We start from the raw sequence: 20108 nt of genomic DNA, 5'->3' as shown, positions 1-20108 counted from the left end.
GTGTACGTCACGCAACATAAGTGCTTTGAAAATTGATTATCACTGTTAATCTGCTGTGTTAACATTAGTGTCTGGGAGGCTCAACCAGGGGTTTCTAATTCTGTGGGATGGAGGGTCTCTGACGGACCACTGGAGGAGGAATCCCTTTACAGCATGCCCCCCCTGGCCAATGAGCTGGGACACCACCCAGACACATGGGCCAGGCCTCCCCAAAATAACCTGCGACTACTGCACTGACAAATGTTGCTACTTGTACTGGTGACAGGTTACCCTAGCTACACGGCTCCATATTTTTCCTGTAAACTCCAAGGTGAACTCTGTGCGATTAAAACCGGGAAGGCTGGGCAGCTGCCCTGTGTCCGAGATTTCCCCAGGTGGCGTCCACCGGAAGACCGGAATCTCCCTCTTTGAGCACAGGTGCACTCTGAGGATTTACCAGTCCTTCACAGGGGGCCAGCTGGGTTTATTCTGAAGGTAAAACACACCACCCCCTAATTTAATTGTTGTTCACAGCGTCCTGTTGACTGTCTTTTGGCATCAGCCTCATACACTAGGTATAGACTCAGAAAATCTCTGACACTGAGCCTCAGATGGGCTTGAGTCTATTTTGGTTTGAATGTTAAATTGAAATATCTAAACTTGCCTGGATGTGCGTGTGCTGCTGTGTTTAGCCAGGGGGCACTCAAATGTGTGTTCTCTCACTCAGCAGTGTCCCATTTATGATAATTATAGATCTGTTTGTGTTATTTGATTAATGATTGTTATGTCAGATCAAAATCATGATAACAAGGGCACACGGGATAAGGGGGACAGCTTTTTTTTGTTGATTTTCTTCATGTAAGCCGACCCCTTGCTATTATTAGATATGACTCGGTGGGGTTGGAGCCTGTTTGCAAAGGATTAATGTACACAACAGCTGCAGCTTCAGGTCCGTTGGAAGGGCATTGCTGCCTCTCTTAATTGCGCTGATTTGAGTGTCAGTAGCATATGTGTGCCCTATCTCATGTCTGGATTCAATAACTTGCTCATGCAAAGTGTCAAAAAGTTGTGCAAAGACTAAACGTCAGAGAAGTGTTGGTCTGAGGTGGATGCCTGCCTAGATCCCTTCAGATCTGGGCTCAGTGCATGAACCTGATACCCTGAAAAATAAAAATAAAAAGCCTATTTTTACCACTTGTCCCCTGCTTTTAACTTCAGTCTCAGTACTCGCGCTATCATTGCTCCAAATATTTCACAAGTTTGATATTAATGTCAGACATATCCAAGGTTCATATCTGTGTATGTTTTTGTTTGTCCAGATACAGCCGATAAATATGTGAAGGGATCAAGACAACTTTTACTTAATTGACTTCTTACAACTAATCATTCCTCCATTTAATCATTTAAAAGTCTGTGAATTAAAGGGCCAAGCATGGGGGTCATTTACACTGGAGACACTGGGAACATGTCCCTGACTCTTACTGAAATGGCTGATTTTGTCCCCATCACTTTTTAAAAGCATAATTTGTCGTTAAAGAGATATTCTGAAAAATAGCTTGCAACAAGAAATGTTCACTAAGACATGAGAATACTTTGAGATGGACTTATTTGCATAAAGGAAAACATACAATGCAATGTAAATATTTGAGAAACTAATGTGCATTGATGTTATGCCTTTGGGGCCATGTATGTTTCATCCTAAAAAAAAGTTGCAATTGGCAGTATAGTTGTGCAATTCAACTAATGACGTGCATCCATCACTTGATTTAAAGGGTGTATGTTTAATTTCAAAAATGGGGGGTTTGGGGGTCCTCTGCCAGAACATTTTAACATTCGCATTTTTTGCATCAATTTACGGTGTAAATGTCTTTAATATTGTCAAAATAAAAGTCCTCTGCACAAGTTCTAAATATTGAGGGTAGGGATTAAAAAGCTACGCCTATTGTTCACTTTTTTTGGTCAGGTTATTGTTGTAATGCAGTGATAATGGACTGCTGTGGAAAATCATTGAAAAATAGTCAGAAATTAAGTAAAAAATACTTTTCCACACAAATATTTGAGTCGTATGTAGAATGTAATTGAATATTTTGTGACTATGTCTGCAGCATGCAGGAGAACGACCAGCCACCCTCACTGTCTCAGCTCTTGAGAGAGAGCTACCTGGCAGAAGCCAGAGCCCAGCAGCGCCACAGTGAGATGAGCCGCTCGGACGCTTCCTCCTCACGCCTTCAAATCTACGGCTCACTCAAAGGCAAGTCTGAGGACTCTGTGGGCCACAATGATCCCCAATTACCAGACCTCTCAGCCTTCCTCAGCCAGGAGGAGCTGGATGAGAGTGTGAACCTGGCCCGCCAGGCCATTGGACATGAGCCTCGAGAGGAGAGGGCAGAGGTCAAGGCCTCTGTTGTGCCGTTAACCCACTCCAACATCTCCTCCGAAGCCCCATCTGTTCCCTTTGCTGCTCCTTTTGCTGCCCCCTCCACTGTGCCATTCATCCAGCCGGCCCCTGAACTCAAAGAACTGCCAGCAGCACACACAACATTCACATCAGACCGAAAGATGCACAAAGCGTCCACACGGCAGGACAACATGATCAGGGACACAAGGGACTCCAGTGAGGGGTTTAACGACTTCAACAGCTCGGCGAGGAATGCCCCGTACGGTCCGGAGACCCAGTCCAAGAAAGAGTTCCTCAACAAGGCAGCGGACTTTATTGAGGAGCTCTCCTCTCTCTTCAAAGCCAACAGCTCCAAACGGGTACGGCCAAGAGCGTGCAAAGCCCACAGAAGTAGGACCCAGAACAAGAGCCAGAACGATGGGACAGTTCACCCACTCTGCCCAGACAACAGGGAGCGCTCCGCCATGCCCGTGGAGGTGGAGAAGGAGAGATCCAGCCCCGCTGTCAGCCACCACCCAGAGGCCCGGCTGGACTCTGGGATTGGGCGTGTGGAGTTTCAGGACAGCAGGATAACTGAGGAGCAGCAGTATGACTCTGTTTCCCAGGAGGTGGAGGAGGAGGAGGCTGAAAGCTGTGCCCTGACAGAGACTCCATACCCCACAGAGCCTGCATGTGAGCCTCCTTGTTTCATCCAGAAACTGAAAAGCAGGGAAGTACCAGAGGGCAGCAAGGTCCAGCTGGACTGCATCGTAAGAGGACTCCCCGTACCTGAAGTCCGGTAAGGCAAACAAGTGCCGATTATAGTTTAGTATGCAGGATTTACACTAAGGCTGTCTGCTGCCATTTAATAAATGATTTACATTTATAGATTTAAATGCTCAATATAAAAAGTCTTCTAACTATAAAACTAACTTCATTAGTACAGAAAACACACATTAATGCATTATTAGTAATAAACTAATAAATTACAGTATGACACCCACACTGGGCCATTTTTAAACTATGAGAACTTTTAATTTTGATATTTTCAGTGTATTTTGCTAATAATATTTACATACTTTTACTCACTGAAATTGCCAATACAGGACTTACATTGGAGTACTTATTGCTACTTTTACAATTATTCTTTGCTGACATGGAAAATAAAAAAGTGGTGCCACGATATACTGGTACTGACAATAACTGTGATATTTAGAAATTAAATATTGACATTGATATGTTAAAAAAATACACATTATATAATAATACTATATTATAAATAGTCCAATGCCTCCTAATTAATTTCCATTTCTTTCCGTTCTGACATTGTTTCCTTCCCCCAACGCTATTATCATTAGTATTTCAAATTTTCTATATTATCTATTTCACGATAATCGTATAATCACGACATCTAGTTGACATTATATATATAGACCATTATTTTCCAAGCTATAAAAAATGAGACCTCTGTATCATCCATTTTAACTTATCACACATACACTGGTATTACCACCTATGTCTGCTAATATGAAAATGGACTTCGCACAGGGCTAAAAGTTGCCAGTGTAAACAAAAGAATTTTAGAATGTTGACATGATTTATGTGAAACAACTAACATGTAACCCAGGGCTATTAGAAACACACTGTGAATCATACAGCCCTCAGCCTTAGGCAAACCTGAGTTAACAATGCGCGTGTGAAAGTTCAGTTAGCCCAGGGTAAGAGAGTGCAGTGAGAAAAACCTATAAAATCAAGTATCAGTCAGACTCTAGTGTAAACACGATGTTAAAGATGGAGCCTTTTCTGTGCCTGGGCCTCAGACCATTACTGAATAATTACAAAGTGTTTTGAGAGGTGTTACTTGGGATGAATGATGTTTCTTTCTTGGGATATCCAGACAGAAGTGACATGTGATGATAGCCAACAGCTGATCCTGAATGGTGGGTGTGAGTGTTGTGTAGGTGTGTGTTGGTTGGTGGTCACTAAGGGTTATGTCTGGGACAAATGATTATCTCATTTGGCTTTCTGTCACTCTTTAGAAGATTTTAATGAGGGTGCCGTCCTAATTAATAAACACTTCAGAGTCAAAATGTGCGGAAATGGGAGAGGAATCTGAACTCCCTGGATAAGAAAGCCCTGACCAGAAGTGAAGCTGAAGCATCAGACTATAGGGGGCATGGGCTTGTTAGTCCTACTGAACAATGTTGAGCCACTAACATATACGTGTCCGGGGAGAATGTAGCTCTCGGCCATTTTTAGACTGGACTGGCACTGTGAACGGCAGTCGCGTCTGATAATGGAACCTACTGAGCTCTTGGCAGAAGCATGAAGAGTTTGGTAAGATGATTTCTACAGTTATTGCTTCACCATGTCTTTATACGGTTTGTTTTTGGTCTAAGTGTCTCCTATAAGTCTGAAGAGTTCTGTTTTAGTTGATTCCACTTAAGAAACTGTTGCTTTTTAGCGCTTATTTGACATATTTTGTTAAGATAAAACTCTTATCGTAGACTTTGGTATCATGTTTGTGTTTTTTGCCCCTGCAGCTACTTAAAGGAGTCAAAATAGAGTTGTCTGGTTTATATTTCTCGTCAGTTTGCAGTAGTGTACACTGTCTCTGGTGCGTAAAGGTATAACATTGTGTTTAGTCTATGTTTAGCGTTATGCGTATGTGATTGGGTCAGCCGGTCAGAGCTCCCAGGCTCCAGAGGGAATCTCCTCTCTGGTTCTGAAGTCCAGAGGGAAAATAGCCATGACAGGTGCAGCGAGCGCGGTCTTTGCCTCGCAGATCAGCCACCTCCTCTACTACTCATGCTTTCAATTTAGAGCCTTACTCATTAGAAATGACATAGCCTCGCCTCAGGCAGTACACTGACAGCACATTCCAGCATGTGTTATATCCAAGATCCTCAGTGTAGCCTCGTGTTTTATGGAAACTGCGCCAGGATTATTTGTTCAAATACCAAAGCTTAAATGAATTCCTCTCCATAGATAGTTGAGCGGCCATGGGGAATTTAGTTTGTGTTTTAAGGGGCAGATTGTTTGGTGTAAACTGCTTTTTTTCACTTTTTGTGTTGCTAGTACTACAATAGCCTGCATGTTTATTTTAAAAAGTGATTAATTTAGAATCCTGGTGACATCCCTGGACATGATTTATGATTGTATGATGACGTCCTGTCATAGAGTAACATGTAACCTTGTTCTTTTATGTTTACTGGCTGGATTCTATAAAGCTTCAAGACCTCATCTGCTCAAAATAGACTTGCTTTGACACTGAGGCAGCTGCATATGTTGCTGGTCAAGACAGGGAAAATTATACTTACTATTAAAGTTTTAAAATGAATATACAGACAGTTGTCAACTGCAACTCCAATGTACCAGATGCTGTAAATGATAGGTATGTAATGCAAGCTGGATTGGATGGTTTTCTTGTCATTTATCACGTTTTAATATGCGTTTTGCCCATTTATTCCTAATGTGATAGTGTAAAATTCTAGATTACAATACTGATTACTGACTATAGGACACTGACCTGATGTAATCTGATGTAATCTGGTTGTGTCATATGTGTCTTTAAGATCATTTGTTTTGTGCTCTTCATCTTCATAACGTCAACAGTGCATTGAAGTGGCCTCTAAACTGGAACACTTGCATTGCTTCTTGTCTTACAGGGAAAAGGATAGGGCTTGCTCATCAAAACATTTTTTTCTCGGCCTGCATAACTCTACCGCATGGCACCAAGCCAGAGGCACTATTAGGGTACTGGGAAAGACACGGCATGGTACCAGCCTCATAGAAATGGTGTCAGAAGGGTAGAAGGACATGGAGAACTGTGTAAATGGGGTTTTAAATAATAAAGCAAGGGTAGGAGAGTCTTTGAATATCCTACAGAGTTGAACCACATGACAGTCACAGACAAATAAAAGGAAAGGAGTTGTTGGGGCTTCAGTCACCACATCTCAACCAAAATCAACCCCAATAACTGAGGGAATATGTTTGGGAGAATTAAAGCTCCACGGAGGCTTAAAGGGACAGTATATCCAAAAATCCAAAATACATTTTTACCTGTAGTGCTTTTGATCAGTCTAGATTGTTTTGGTGCAAATTTCTGAGTTTTGGAGATATCTGCTGTAGAGATGTCTGCCTTCTCTCTAATATGTAATAATACTCTCTAATATTTACATCTCGCGCTGTTGCAAGCACAAGCCTCACGTCCATGAGCAGATGCACGCTTCCTTAAGTGCAGTGATACAGTTGGTTGGTGTAATTCGGTAAAAAGAAAATAGTTACTGCATGACACTGCTCATGAGTTCTGTGGATTAACTTGAGTAACCAGGTCATGATTTCTAGAGAGACACTGCTGTAGAATTTGCCATCTAGTTCCATTATCTCCCAACACTCGACAACTCACACCAAAACAATGTCGGCTGCTAAAAGATCGCTACAGGTAAGAGGACAGTTGTGATTAACTGTCCCTTTAATGTTGTTTTTCTTTAACTTATCCCCCATGATGTTTCCTGAATGTACCCATTTCACAGAAAAACACACTACCCACCAATACATGCCTCGTAATCATAATTATCCACCACTGACAAATATGTACAGAGTGATTCTAATATCTATTTAATGCAAGGCCTTTGAAATAAGTTCCTCACTTCTTCAGCAGGATTTTTTTTTTAATTTAAAAAATAAATAAATAATGCATTGTCTACGTCCATGTTAACCAGGCAGTTATTTTCTTCACTGACACCCGCATGCTCAAGCACATGCATGTGCATGCTAATACATGTACAATACAAACAAAAGAAAAACTCACTCAAAAAATACCACTATATAGCAGTACTAGGGCATTTTAAAGCTAATGGTAGGTACATAATTTACACAAAGGTGATTTCCTCCCACATATTTTCTTATCAAACATGCTTTTCATATTCACAGAACGCAGCTCTCGAAGATGCTGACAATGCTATGCTGGACTGAGCCGTTTTCTGTGTATGTTTAATTCCAGGTGGTTTTGTGAGGGCAAGGAGTTGGAGAACAGCCCTGACATTCAGATCATCACTGATGGTGAGCTGCACTCTCTGATCATCGCAGAGGCCTTCGAGGAAGACACCGGACGCTACTCTTGCTTTGCATCTAATTTTTATGGCACTGATTCCACGTCAGCTGAGATCTATGTCGAAGGTGATTCTCATGTTTCTTTCGTACTGACACTTTTACAGTTAAGTTATGGAGTGTTCGTGATGAGGTGTGTGTGTTTGTTTGTTCAAACCGACAGGCGCTTCCTCTTCGGATTCTGAGGGGGAACAGCACGTTGAACATGTAGCCCAGTGAGTTTTTACTGTAACTTTTTTTTTATTTTTGTAGACCTTGGGATAACTGATTGCAACACTACATGCAACGTTTCCTTTCTTTCTTCTGTGATTTTCAAAGGCTGCAGTCTTCACCTCCAAAGAGCCAAACTCTCCCTGCAGAAGAGGAACACTCTACATCATCCCAACCTGCAGCAGCTACTGAAGAGCCTTCAGAGCAGCTTTCCTCTCCTCCGACTAACCAAATAATCCCAGAACCTCTCCTACCAGTGCGGACATCAGCCATCATACTTCCTGTGCCAGAGCCCACTAAAACATCTGTAGCATCCACAGCACATCCTGCTCAGGAGGAAGCAACAGTGTCACCTGTACAGGTGTTTCCTACTTTGTCACCAGGTGATACAGAACTTTCAGAAGCACAAGAACTCTCAACACCTGTCACATCCACACCAGCTGCAGCCATAGCAACATCACTGCCTATGATCTCTGTGGTCTCCTCTGTGCTGCCTGTCCTGTCAGCTCCAACACAAACGCAACAGCCTGAGGTAGAAGAGTTCAAACACATCCCTCCTCTGTAGTCTCTGTTTAGTGATATGTTATATACATTTTAATCAACATTTCCCCTGTTTTTTTATCTCCAGAGTCAAACATCCAACCACAACTATCTACAAGGCTTGAACGGCCAACCTATCATGGCTGCCCCTGTATTCACAAAGGTAGAGTGTTTCTCTAAAGGATGCATACTGCTGCTGTCTATATTGTACATTTATTTATGTTACATGTTTGTCTCTCTTTCTGTCTTGTCCCACCAGAGCCTGCAGGACCTCCTTGCATCCGAAGGCCAGCTGGTGGTGCTAGAGTGCCGCGTGAAAGGGGTGCCGTCTCCTAGAGTGGACTGGTACAGAGATGGAAAGATCATCGAGGACTCTCCTGATTTTAGAATCCTACAGAAAAGTAAGATCTGCTGCCTTACTGCTGTTGTATAATTGAAAGTGCAAATAGGCTTTATGTTTTTTTGAGAGGTTTGTGCGATATGGATTTATGCTGCTGCCAGATTTTGCATGCCTTGTTTCATTAACATTATGAGGTTATTGGAAATGCAAGATTAAATGACTCAGTTGCATCTTATATAAGTAGCTTTAACTCAGTTGAATTCCATTATATAATCTATTGTAATCGCACAGTTTAGTGTTTCTTAAAAACCTTGGTGTGCAATTATAATTAAAAAAAAAAGATGCTACAATAAAAACAGTATTGTCTTTAAATTGCCTGATTTAGTACAAGAAATTACTTTCAGGGCAAAGAAATCCCAAAAGATGAAATTGAGATTTTTGAACTTTGCTTCAATAGGTTGTTAGTGCACTGTATGTCCACTGAGAATATCCTGATACAAAAAAAAAGACCTTCATATATTTTCTAAAAAAAAAAAAAGATGTCACAGTGAAGCTGGCCTTTTGGATAAAAAATGTTACTTCATTATTTTATTCTACATTAGACCTTTGTGTGTCATTTTGTCATAAGCAGCACAGTCATTGTCAAGTATAGCCAAAAAAAAACATGTTTTTTGAGGACACAGCGACCTTTAACCACCAAATTCCGATTAGTCCATCCAAGTTGCGTTTTTACCGTATTTGAAGAAATTCCCTCAAGGCATGCAAGATATTGTGCTACAATAGGTCACAATTTACTTGACCTTTGACCCATGAATGCCAAATTCCAATCACTTTAGTGCTGTGTCCAAAGGGACGTGTGTGCCAAATTTGAGGAAATTCCCTCAAGGCGTTCTTGAGATATTGCATTCACAAGAATGGGACGTACAGATGGACAATCCAAAAACCATAAATGCTTTCAGCTACAGCCATTGTTCTGTCCAATAAGGGGAATTTTAACGAACCTATGAGGCTGAAAAATGTTGATATTGCTGCAAAAGATTTTCAGCGGATAGATGTGTTTACATGCAAAAATCTATACAGTTTAAATTCTGTAAATTGTATCACTTCATACAATAGTGCTGAAATGTGGAAATCAGCACAATAAATATATTTATATATATTTCTTAGAGAAAATCTGAAGAATTACAAATTTAAAGTCAAAAGCAGCAATTAGCATGCAATCAGTGATAATACTGAGACTCAGAGAAGTGCAAACCATTCTTAAACCAAAACATTTACTGCAGTTTCATAACACTGTTGGTACTTGTTTCCGTTTCAGAGCCCCGATCTCCAGCTGAATCAGGTACATGTTAAACCCTAATCAGTCAAAAACACAAGTGTTGACTGCACCAGAGCAGCTGCCTGTCTGTATATGATGCTGCTGTGTGTACATATTAATCTGCTCAAGTGTTTATAGTCCTTGGCTAAGGCTTCTGCTCGTCTTCTGTACATAAGCCAGGGCTGCTTTTCCCTGACTCTGGACCATATAAGGTAGTCTCCCATCCTGTGTCAAGCCACCATGGCAGATCACTGCAACCTGCCTCAGCTGCAGATAGACTCTCAGCCCCAGTGACACAAAGAAACCTCACTGCTGGGCATCTCAAACAAAAGCCATGTATCTTTCCTCCTCTACGTGAGAAGTTTATGTGATGCAGTCATACCAAATCAACATGATCATGTGAGTATCATTTCTTTATCTCTAGAGGAAATATGCACTCTGGTGATTGCTGAGGTCTTTGCTGAAGATTCTGGGATGTTTACTTGTACAGCAAGCAACAAGTATGGAACTGTGTCCAGTTTTGCTGCACTAAGGGTCAAAGGTAACATTTCTATTTCACTTTCAGCTGTTTTGTCATGAAAGTCTATGGAAAATATTGGCATTTATCTTTCCGATTCTCATCAGGCAATGGCAGCAACAACCACCATGTGAGGCCTTTCAGCAGTTCAACAGTGGAGCCCAATCAAATCCATGATCCTTCATCAGCTCCCACCATGAACCCTCAACCAGAGGTTACTGTGACCAACAGCATCAAGCCCCACTCCAGCACCATTCGCCTCGACCCGCTCATCTCTAGCACTGTACGCCTTGACCCCTTGAGCACCAGCACCCTCCGTCTAGACCCCAACGGCTCCAGCATGTTGCGTCCAGACCCCCTTCGCACCAGCCTACCCAGCCTAGAACCCTCCAGCCTGAGCAGCAGCTCCTGCCTCAACTCTCGAAGCAGCAGCACCCCAAACTTAGATCCTCTTAATGTCCACCAGAACCCTTTTGGATCCAGCGGTGCGCGCCCAGAACCACAGAGTGGTGCACAGCTGCTCTCATACCCAAAACCCTACATTTCTCCATTCACTGTTGGTGTTTCAGCTGAACAGGAATTGTCCAAACCTTCAGTGAAATCGCCTGACACAAGCCCCACAGCTAAACGAACCCCAAACCATCAGAATGGGAGCCTCATCGTGGTGCCCCTCCCTGATCCACCTCCCAACTCCTGCCTAAAGACGGGCTCCCAGTCGAACCATAAAGACTCCAGAGTCGGCCTGCGTGTGCACTTTAAACTGCCAGAGGATGAGGAGGAAGAACAAAGTGACGCATCCAGTCAGTGTGATGATGACAACAACTTGTCAGCCAACAAAGAACCACCACCAGTGCTGGCTAAACCCAAACTGTGAGTAGTCAGTCGTCTCAAAAATGTCACAACTGTGCTGAAACTCTGAAACTAACACAAGGCTGTCAGATGGGTCTGCAGCAGAGCAGTAAGAGGAGAAGAGATTTAGTAGATTGTGTCCTCATCAAAGTGAGTTGGATGGGCTGTATTGAGAGGAGGGAGGTTCCTCCTCCTCTGGCTCAACTAGCAGCTGTAATCAGTTGCAATCCATAAATGAATACAGGCGGACTTCAAATGTGGACGTTCCGGCTTTCTAAAACCAAGGATGGCATTTTCTATTTGTAAGTCTATGCATTTATGTTCTAATATTTCAGATAATGCTGTAAATGAAATCCTGTTTGGTTTGATTAGCCTGTTTAGTGCTATTTTTGTCCATCAAAGACTTACAACACAAGGATAAATATGAAAACTTGTCTTTTTTTTTTGTTAAATCTAGCTAACTTTGCAATAATCTGATGATGAATAATAGAGAGTGTCCTGTTCAGACAGAAAGCTCAAAGTATCTACAACCTGGACTGTGCTTTGTTTCTTGGATACTTGTTGGTAGCCCATACAAGGGCAGAGTATTCTTCATGCTGACTTTGGCTCATTCCTGCTGGGGTTTACAGCGCTGACTTAATTTATGATAGTAGTGCACTGAGCCGCTCTCATTTTCACCATGTATAGTGTCATTTTTGGGAGTTTTTTTATCGTAGCTTTGCTTTGATCAACAGGGACCCAGCCCAGCTGCAGCTTCTGCACAACCAGGTCCTCATGGAGCAGCAGCAGGATACTGAACCTCCAAACCAAGCCCAAACCAAGCCTCAGCCCCAAACCCAAACCATGCCTCAGCCTCAAACCCAGACCAAGCCACAGCCTGCAACCCAAATACAGATCCAGATCCAGCCGGAGGTCCAAAGGTCCGATGAAGGTCTGCTGTGGTCACCAAGAATTCATCGTGAACCCCATGCACCTTCTTTCCATCCCTACCTTAACACAACGACACTAATGCAGCAGACGCCCCACTCTGCACCTCTGCTGACCACCACTCCCCCTGATCCCTCTCTGAGCTCTGCACCAACACACAGCACCACCTTTTCACCTCCTCTCAGCACTTCTCCTTTGACTTCCCCTCCCTCAATCCCTCACCTAAAGACTTCCTCCGTGGTGACCTTGCCTCCACCTGCCCCACAGCTGAGAACAGCTCCTCCTCCCAGTATAGCTCTTGTAACCCAGATGAACACCATCCATGCCTCTCACATCAACCTTTCCCCCGCAGCTCTTGCCAAAACTGCACCAACACCCCAATTTTTCTCTCCTCCTGCACCAAAGCTTAGCACGGCCCCTACAGATCCGACCCCGGACGCACAGCAGCTCACATCTCCTGCTGCTCTGCTGAGGAGCACCCACGCCTCCCTCATGAACCTCACCGCCACCTCACACACCTTCAACTATGCCCGGCCTAAAGAGTTCATTGCAGCTCAGACCTTCTCACCAGTCAGGAGTCCATCCCCAACAGAATCCCCAGTCCCTCTGCTCCAAGAGCTGGCCGCTGAGCTTAACTCCTCTGCAGCCAGCTCCCCTACTATCCCGCCATTCTCCCCGCCACCCAGGATTTTTCCCTTGAGGGTCCTCCAGTCTCCCACCAGCCCTCCGTCCCTCGTGACCTCACCCACGCCGTCATCTTTACTCAACAGTGTGTTTGCCTTACGAGCCCAGTCACCACCACAGGCCTCCTCTCCCACCTCCAGCAGCTCCACACCGAGCCCAATTCAAAACCCTGTGGCGTTCCTGAGCTCCGTCCTACCATCCCTGACTCCGAGTCAGCCCACCAACTCGATGGGCCTGCCCAAGGGAGCTCCTTTAGGGTATGTCTTTTCTGACAGGCAGCAAGGTTTTGAGATCAACAAACTGTCTCAAGCTCTAACCCTTTGAAATGTGAACAAATTAGCTTGATTTATTTCAAAAACAAGGTGAAGAGGTAATGAGCAACTTAAGAAGATATGACTACAAATTAGTCAAAAAAAGGTAAAACTAGTACAAGAAAATTACCTTAAATTTAGCACACAAAAATGGGCATAGTAAAACACAAAAACCAGCAAGAAATATACTTGAAAAAGTGCCCCAAAATAACAATTCTGCAACATAACTTTAAATATATAATTATGGTATTTATAAGTATAGTTTTCTGTGTGTTTTATCTAGCTTAAAAAAAAGTCTACATCTACTAATGTCTTGCATTTCGCAAAACATTTCTTGCCAAGTTGCTCATTGCCTTTTTTTCTATATCTTTGACTGAAATCCAACCATTTTGCTCAGGGTTTGAAGTTTAAATACAGTACAAAAAAGTAATGTCGATCCAGGTTTCAAAAGACTAATACATGTTTTCCTTCTGTCTCTTCAGGCTAAAAAAGACCACACCAAAGGTACACCGCACTTCAATTGAAGATATTCGGGAAAGCAAAGAACTTCTCCTCCTTGACATCGAGAAAAAGCTTCGATTTAGAGACGATATTCCACAGTTTGCATATCAACAGGTACTAAGTAGTCTCCAGCTCTTCAGCTTTGATTGACCTCTTTTTTTTTGACTATTTCAGTGGCAGCGGTGTAGTGGGAAATAAATACAATGATGAAAACTACTACTTATATAAACAATTTATTTTCACAAGCTCAGCCCAAAAGATGGGTCCACTGATTTTTTTTAAATATAAAGTGGATTTCAGCCTCCATTACATCACTGCACATGAAGGTCAATAAATAATCTATTTATTGACATGTAGCTATATGACCATAAAATTTTAACTAACCAACTGTTAACTAATGACTGTGCTGCATTCTCAATTGTCTCCTGGTTTCTACAGTATTTATGTATCCAACTTGAGATGAAAAGATCAAAAGTAGATATTTAAACAGATATCAAGATACTTAAGAAGTGTAAAATCAACCAGACTGTCTCAGAGACAATGAGGAACTCGCTTCAGCTCAGCAGAGCATCAGCCATCACACCCTCCCATGTCATTCATTGTTGTGCATCCATGCAGCGTAGCAACAAAAGCATGCTATTAACAATTAGATCGTGTGCTATTCCATACATTATTGTGTGTACAGTATGTGTGTCTGTGTTGGCATTCATCATCCATCCCTATCCTCTCATAGAAGCTGAGTAATGAGGGGAAAACAGCGAGCAGACCCCTTGGACCAAACATTCCTGCTACTGTCATTAACTATGATGAGGTACAAGGATCTTCCCGTCCCAAGCACTGCTTTGCTCGAGGCTGAATGGGTTATTAGAATTTTTCAGACCGAGATTAAAAAACGTTTTTATCTAAATACCATGGTTTATCGATATCTCTAATCAAGCATTTAAGCTTCTGTACTAATATAAAACCTGCACGAATAATCTGAAAAACCGAATTTAGGAATCAAATTTAACAATTCTACTGTTGTGTAGTGTTGTATTCTCCAGTTTCAATTCAGGCTGGGCATTTTTCAACCTGGACTCTATTTTCCCATGTTTTTATGTCTAAATGACTAATAGGAATAAGCTGGCAGTGGCGAAACTGGCTGCAATGCAATCCCCGCAGGCCCACCAGACTCCATTTAAATAAACAGCCATTTTATCATTGTAAAATACAATTAATTCGATGTTGACAGAAACTAGAATTACTGCCTCGCCTCTGCAAACTAGTCGAGTTGCTATTACAGTTTACATCCATGACTGTCCAGATTCGCATGTAGCCACAACAGCTAATAGTACTTCAAGTATTGATGTTGCTGCAAAGAAGCTACAAATTCTAAAATGTTGATGCCTCACACATATTTTTTAATACGGGAGCAGAGAGGATCTATACAATCAGCACAGTTTCAAAATGGGCACCCAAGATTGGTGTCACCAATTCACAATCTGACCAAATGTCTCCCCTTTCTATTCCTGAGTTATGGCATTGTAATGTAATGTAAAGTAATGGCCAGAGTATTTTTGCAGTGAGATTACCTTTGACCCTTTGAATATGAAATATCAATTGTTTTATCCTATTTTGGGTCTGTTTCTGGTTAAACAAAAAAGAAATTCTCTTTAACTCCAAGAATAGTAATCTTAACGCAAAACCAAGCACCGATCCTTGACATAAATTGACGGTGCCCAGTTACCTTATAAACATACGCTGCAGTCAGTTTTGCAGTGGTCTCACTCAATGCTGGACTAATATGAAAAACCGTTGTTCCCATTAGTCACAAAAACATGGAAAATAGGGTCCAGGTTAGAAAATACCCGTTACTCTTTAACTGATGATGTTCTCCCTAAAGCTTGCAGCCCATTTTCTTCTGTTTGCATCTCAGATTTTCCTAAAAGGCCAACATGACATAATCCCTCTACGCATCACTTTTCTGAAAAATAAAAAAAACTCAACTCACAAACATACATATTGTCCTGATAATTCATACACTTTAACCATGTCCTGCTAGTTTTGTCATTCAACTCTGCAATTCACCTTTACATTTCATCTTCCTCTGTTCTCTGTTTTACCTTTAGCCTTATTTTGTTTAGTTGGATGAGAAAAATGTAACCAACCAGGAATGATTCTGTCAGACAGATGCCACTGCATGATCCTCATCATCAAGTGGTTTAAAGTCACAATCTATACCTTACTGCCTGAAGATGTGAGTTATAGATTGTTATTTTAATGCCACGGTTGCTACATGATATCTAGATGCATGTTCTCTCCTGATTATTGTGTACCTCTTCAACAGCCATCGTTGCGTATCTCAGTGTGTTAAGCGTCCATGTCCAGGACAGATGTAATGTAAAGTTGACTGTGGCAATAACCATCATGTGGTGGTTTTCCTCATTCAGGAATACAAAGTGTCCAATTTTGAGCAAAGACTAATGAGTGAGATCGAATTCCGTTTGGAGCGGACGCCGGTGGAGGAGTCAGATGATGAGGTGCAGCACGATGACGTACCTACAGGAAAATGCATAGCGCCCATATTTGACAAGAAACTAAAGAACTTCAGAGCCATGGAGGGCGTGCCTGTCACTTTCTCATGTAAAGTTGTGGGAATCCCTATTCCAAAGGTGAGAGCTTAACAACTTTTCTGCACAAATAACAGCAACTTTCGTCACTTTTATCCTTCCCATTTATCCTCCACACATCTGTGTCTCTCGTAAGGTTTACTGGTTCAAGGACGGCAAGCAGATCTTGAGGAAGAACGTCCATTACAAGAAGATTCGAGAGGGAGATGGGACCTGTGCTCTACTTATAGAGAGTACGACCAATGACGACGATGGCAACTACACCATCATGGCAGCTAATCCACAGGTGATACTTCACACATCCTGTTCATGTTGTCAACACCTTCTCTTGAGCTGCAAAATCTGATATTTGATATTTAATGACCATCAGGGACGAATCAGCTGCTCAGGTCATTTGATAGTCCAAACGGGACCTCCCCGAAACCGAATGACACCAATTCACTCTCAGAGGTGAGCAGGACTGAGTGTGCAGTGTGATCTGCAGAGGTAAGAAGTCTTCTGCAGCTTGAGGAACCAGACAATTTTTTATTTTCCCCCCTAAAAATAATGATATGTTGGGATTATGTGTCTCTACTTGTACTAAAATCCTAAAAGATTGATGTCAAAGTTTGCATTTGTGCTTCATAACATAATCCACTCACTTTTTCACATTTTACAGGGTGCGAGCACGCATACAGGAAGTTGAAGGTGAGCAAACCCAAGAGCGTTTTTTTCGGCCTCATTTCCTCCAAGCTCCGGGGGACATGCTGGCTCATGAAGGAAGACTGTGCAGACTAGACTGTAAGGTAGGCAGCAGGTCTTAGCATGTAATACAAGCTGTAAAATATAACATTGTTGCCTCAACAAACTTTCAACCATGTTTTGTCTTCTAGGTGAGCGGCCTCCCCAACCCAGAGCTCATGTGGTTGGTCAATGGGAGGCCAATCTATCCAGACTTTTACCACAAGATGTTGGTGCGTGAGAATGGCATCCATTCCCTGGTCATTGATCCTCTGACGCAGAACGACGCAGGCACATACACGTGCATCGCAAGCAACAAGGCAGGGCAGAGCTCCTTCAGTCTCGAGCTCAAAGTTGTGGGTAAGGACTGGCTATAACCAGCAAGAAGGAATTAATTACTCATAAATCAGCTGAATACTTAAGTATTAATTATTGAAAGCTCCAGTAATCTAAGTCATGTCCACTTTAGAGAAAGAGATGAAGCACCCTCCTGAATTTGTGGAGAAGCTGCAGAACATGGGTATTCCTGAGGGGACGCCAGTCAGGCTGGAGTGTCGGGTGGTGGGGATGCCCCCTCCAGTCATCTTCTGGAAGAAAGACAATGACACCATTCCCAAAACTAAGGAAAGAGTCAGGTTGGTAGGACTTCTGAGCCTCTCCGTGTGACTGTTGTAGTAGTCAGAGTTTCCCAAACATTTATTTGTGGTGGGCAGCCATCCTCAAACATCTGTTGCCACAAGTTAATTTTAGATTTTTGGACCTGAACTGTTCATTAGGAGCACTATTGGAATATATATATACCATTCCAATATGTGTTGACCCACACTCTCGGAGCACAGATCATGCTCTGGGCAGAGACGGCGCAGCAGAACTCCAGACACAATGAAAGTGACACACGCTTTGACACAACCGACTGATCAATTATCCAACCCACGACTGCCGAGAAAAAAAGAATTCACGAAGATTTACGCTGGCTTTTTCCGCAAAAACCAAAAGAGAGGGCACAGAATGATTTAAAAAAGTCATGCATACAAGTTAAAAAAAACAAACAAAAAAAAAACGAGATTGCTGCAACTCCCCCTTCATCAGCTACCACCAAACATAGACTCTAATTCTGTGGGAAACACTGCATGTATTGCATGTATGTTATAAGTTTGTAAAATCTCTTTGAATCTGAATATATTGTCCATGATCTGTTTATTTCAGCATGTCCCAGGATGCAACAGGATATGTGTGTCTCCTCATCCAGCCAACGACAAAAGACGATGCTGGCTGGTACACTGTGTCAGCAAAAAACGAGGCTGGGATCATATCCTGCACCTGCAGGCTTGATATCTATGGTGAATATTCTGTACAGCTGCGTAACTATCAGTTTTATTAAGAAATATTGCCACATTTTTAGTCTGTCACTCTTAAGTAGTCATACTAGCTATCTGCTGTGCCCTCAGCACAATGGCATCAGAGCATCCCTGCACCCATGAAAAAGTCTCAGCGCACAGGCAGCCGCTATGCAGCTCTGACGGGCCAGGGGCTCGACATCAAGTCAGCTTTCCCCACGTCAGAGACAAACCCCATCCTGTTCTCCAGCTCCCCTCCTGAGGCACTGCTGGAGAGCGAGGAGCTGTGACGCTGCAACATGGTGACCCTCAGAGGCCTCCCAGCACACGCTGTGATCTCGCTGAGGTTGAAGCAGTAGAGGGCTATAAGCGTGATCTGAGCATTGTCATGTGATTCGTGTGATGCATTTGAAGTGATACACTCAGAGTAGAATGGCAAAGAATTACTGTGTTAAAGCTATCAGTGCTGATAGTGGGTTTGTCACCATTCCTATTTACTCAAGTCATATGAAGCGTGTTTCACACACAGAAAAAAAAACAGATTTGCAAAGTCTTAGCTCATGAGCCATCAGTGGAGTTGTGTTCTCTGACAGGTCTGAATGACTCAAGTTTGTTTTCTACATCATAGCGACAATAGTGAGTGAGGCTTAATGTTGGTGATAACATCTGTTCTTAATTGTTAGTCCTGTTCTCAATGTGGTACAAGCATTGCATATTTTTATTGCAAATTATACACCTGTACTGGTAGTAATAGTTTCTTTTAAAGTTTATATAAAAGTAGTTCTAATTTATTGTTTATTAATAATCAGAGATAGTTTACAGTATATTATTAGACATTTGAATGTGCCATTTAGATTGGTTTATTTAAGTGGCTCCAGCAAGGTGGGATTATTTCTACTTTTACCCTAAATAATTTCTTTGTTCACAGTTTTGCACCATGTTTTTTCATGTGCATGCATGCCAAAGGCTGATGAAGATGCAATACTATATAACTTAACACACACATTGTGGCTACTCACAGTCATATTAATAACATGTTGTTAGGTGCCTTGCATTCATGGTTAATAGCTGACACAAAAACTATTTTGAACTTTTGTTTTTTGCTTTCAGTTGATTTAATTCATTTTTGTATTGACAAAGATTATCTCGATCCTATCTACAGTTGGAGATGTATTGCCAAAGGAATGAGTCAGATGAGACTAAAGTCTCTTTGTTTTGTGGTAAAACTGTTGGCTTTACTTTAAAATGACACCAACAAGTCAAATGTATCCCACATAGGTTATTATTGAATTTTAAGATAAATTCAAATCGTTTTGAAAACATATTGAAGAAAAGCAAATACTCAACTGATGTAAAGTTGCACACTGTAAAATAGTTTTGTCCTTCTCAGAATAAAGTTATATTTATTCAAATGAGTGATATGTGTACTTTGCTGGAACAAGTGGTTATTATTCTGCATATATCATATAATATTTTCTGTTATGTTTACATGTGTGTTTGTTTACTAAAGAATACCACCAATACTTTAGCAAAAGAGATGCCAAAATAAACAGGAGGGTTTGCCCGACCATTATAAGACTTGAGCACGCCTAAAGCTGAATGATCATAAAATCAATACTATGTTGAGGCACACATTTTGCTTTCCTCCACATACATAACTTTTTGAGATTATAAATAATAACAATAATGATAACAGAATGATCATAATATCCTTTCTTGCAGTTATTTCTGGGACAATATATTGTCTATCAAAGGTAGTTGTCATGACAGGCCTATT

The 20108-nt window shown here is 41.9% G+C and overlaps 1 protein-coding gene across 4 annotated transcripts; it reads left to right on the top strand.

The window, feature by feature from the left end:
• The first annotated feature begins 242 nt into the window (after nucleotides 1–242).
• Nucleotides 243–19746, top strand: mypn (myopalladin). Of its 4 annotated transcripts, XM_042502661.2 has the most exons (21): nucleotides 244–474; nucleotides 2085–3155; nucleotides 7362–7537; nucleotides 7632–7683; nucleotides 7787–8210; nucleotides 8307–8381; nucleotides 8478–8619; nucleotides 9877–9900; nucleotides 10301–10417; nucleotides 10501–11263; nucleotides 11977–13110; nucleotides 13647–13779; nucleotides 14399–14476; nucleotides 16095–16316; nucleotides 16411–16560; nucleotides 16645–16724; nucleotides 16933–17059; nucleotides 17147–17354; nucleotides 17464–17629; nucleotides 18201–18334; nucleotides 18443–19746. In XM_042502661.2, exons 2-21 carry the CDS (start codon nucleotides 2086–2088, stop codon nucleotides 18619–18621), a joined length of 5454 nt encoding a protein of 1817 aa, XP_042358595.2. In that variant the 5' UTR covers nucleotides 244–474; nucleotide 2085; the 3' UTR covers nucleotides 18622–19746. The 4 variants fall into 4 exon arrangements, with proteins under 4 accessions (XP_042358598.2, XP_042358599.2, XP_042358595.2 ...); XM_042502664.2 differs by lacking the exon at nucleotides 14399–14476 and having other exon boundaries at nucleotides 243–474; XM_042502663.2 differs by lacking the exon at nucleotides 9877–9900.
• Nucleotides 19747–20108: the final 362 nt, after the last annotated feature.

This window comes from Plectropomus leopardus, chromosome 13 (assembly GCF_026936395.1).
Source record: "Plectropomus leopardus strain MGB_pleo_1.0 chromosome 13, ASM2693639v1, whole genome shotgun sequence".
NCBI lineage: Eukaryota > Metazoa > Chordata > Actinopteri > Perciformes > Serranidae > Plectropomus > Plectropomus leopardus.
The sequence above is the reverse complement of the archived record's forward strand: the minus strand, read 5'-3'. Positions and strand labels throughout refer to the sequence as shown.

What these genes read in the sequence shown, in the direction of transcription:
- mypn (XM_042502661.2), top strand. Translation starts at nt 2,086, where the DNA reads ATGCAGGAGAACGACCAGCCACCCTCACTGTCTCAGCTCTTGAGAGAG. An exon ending in CCGATCTCCAGCTGAATCAG is followed by an intron (nt 9,901 to 10,300) that starts GTACATGTTAAA and finishes CTTTATCTCTAG; the next exon opens with AGGAAATATGCACTCTGGTG. An exon ending in ACACCAATTCACTCTCAGAG is followed by an intron (nt 16,725 to 16,932) that starts GTGAGCAGGACT and finishes CACATTTTACAG; the next exon opens with GGTGCGAGCACGCATACAGG.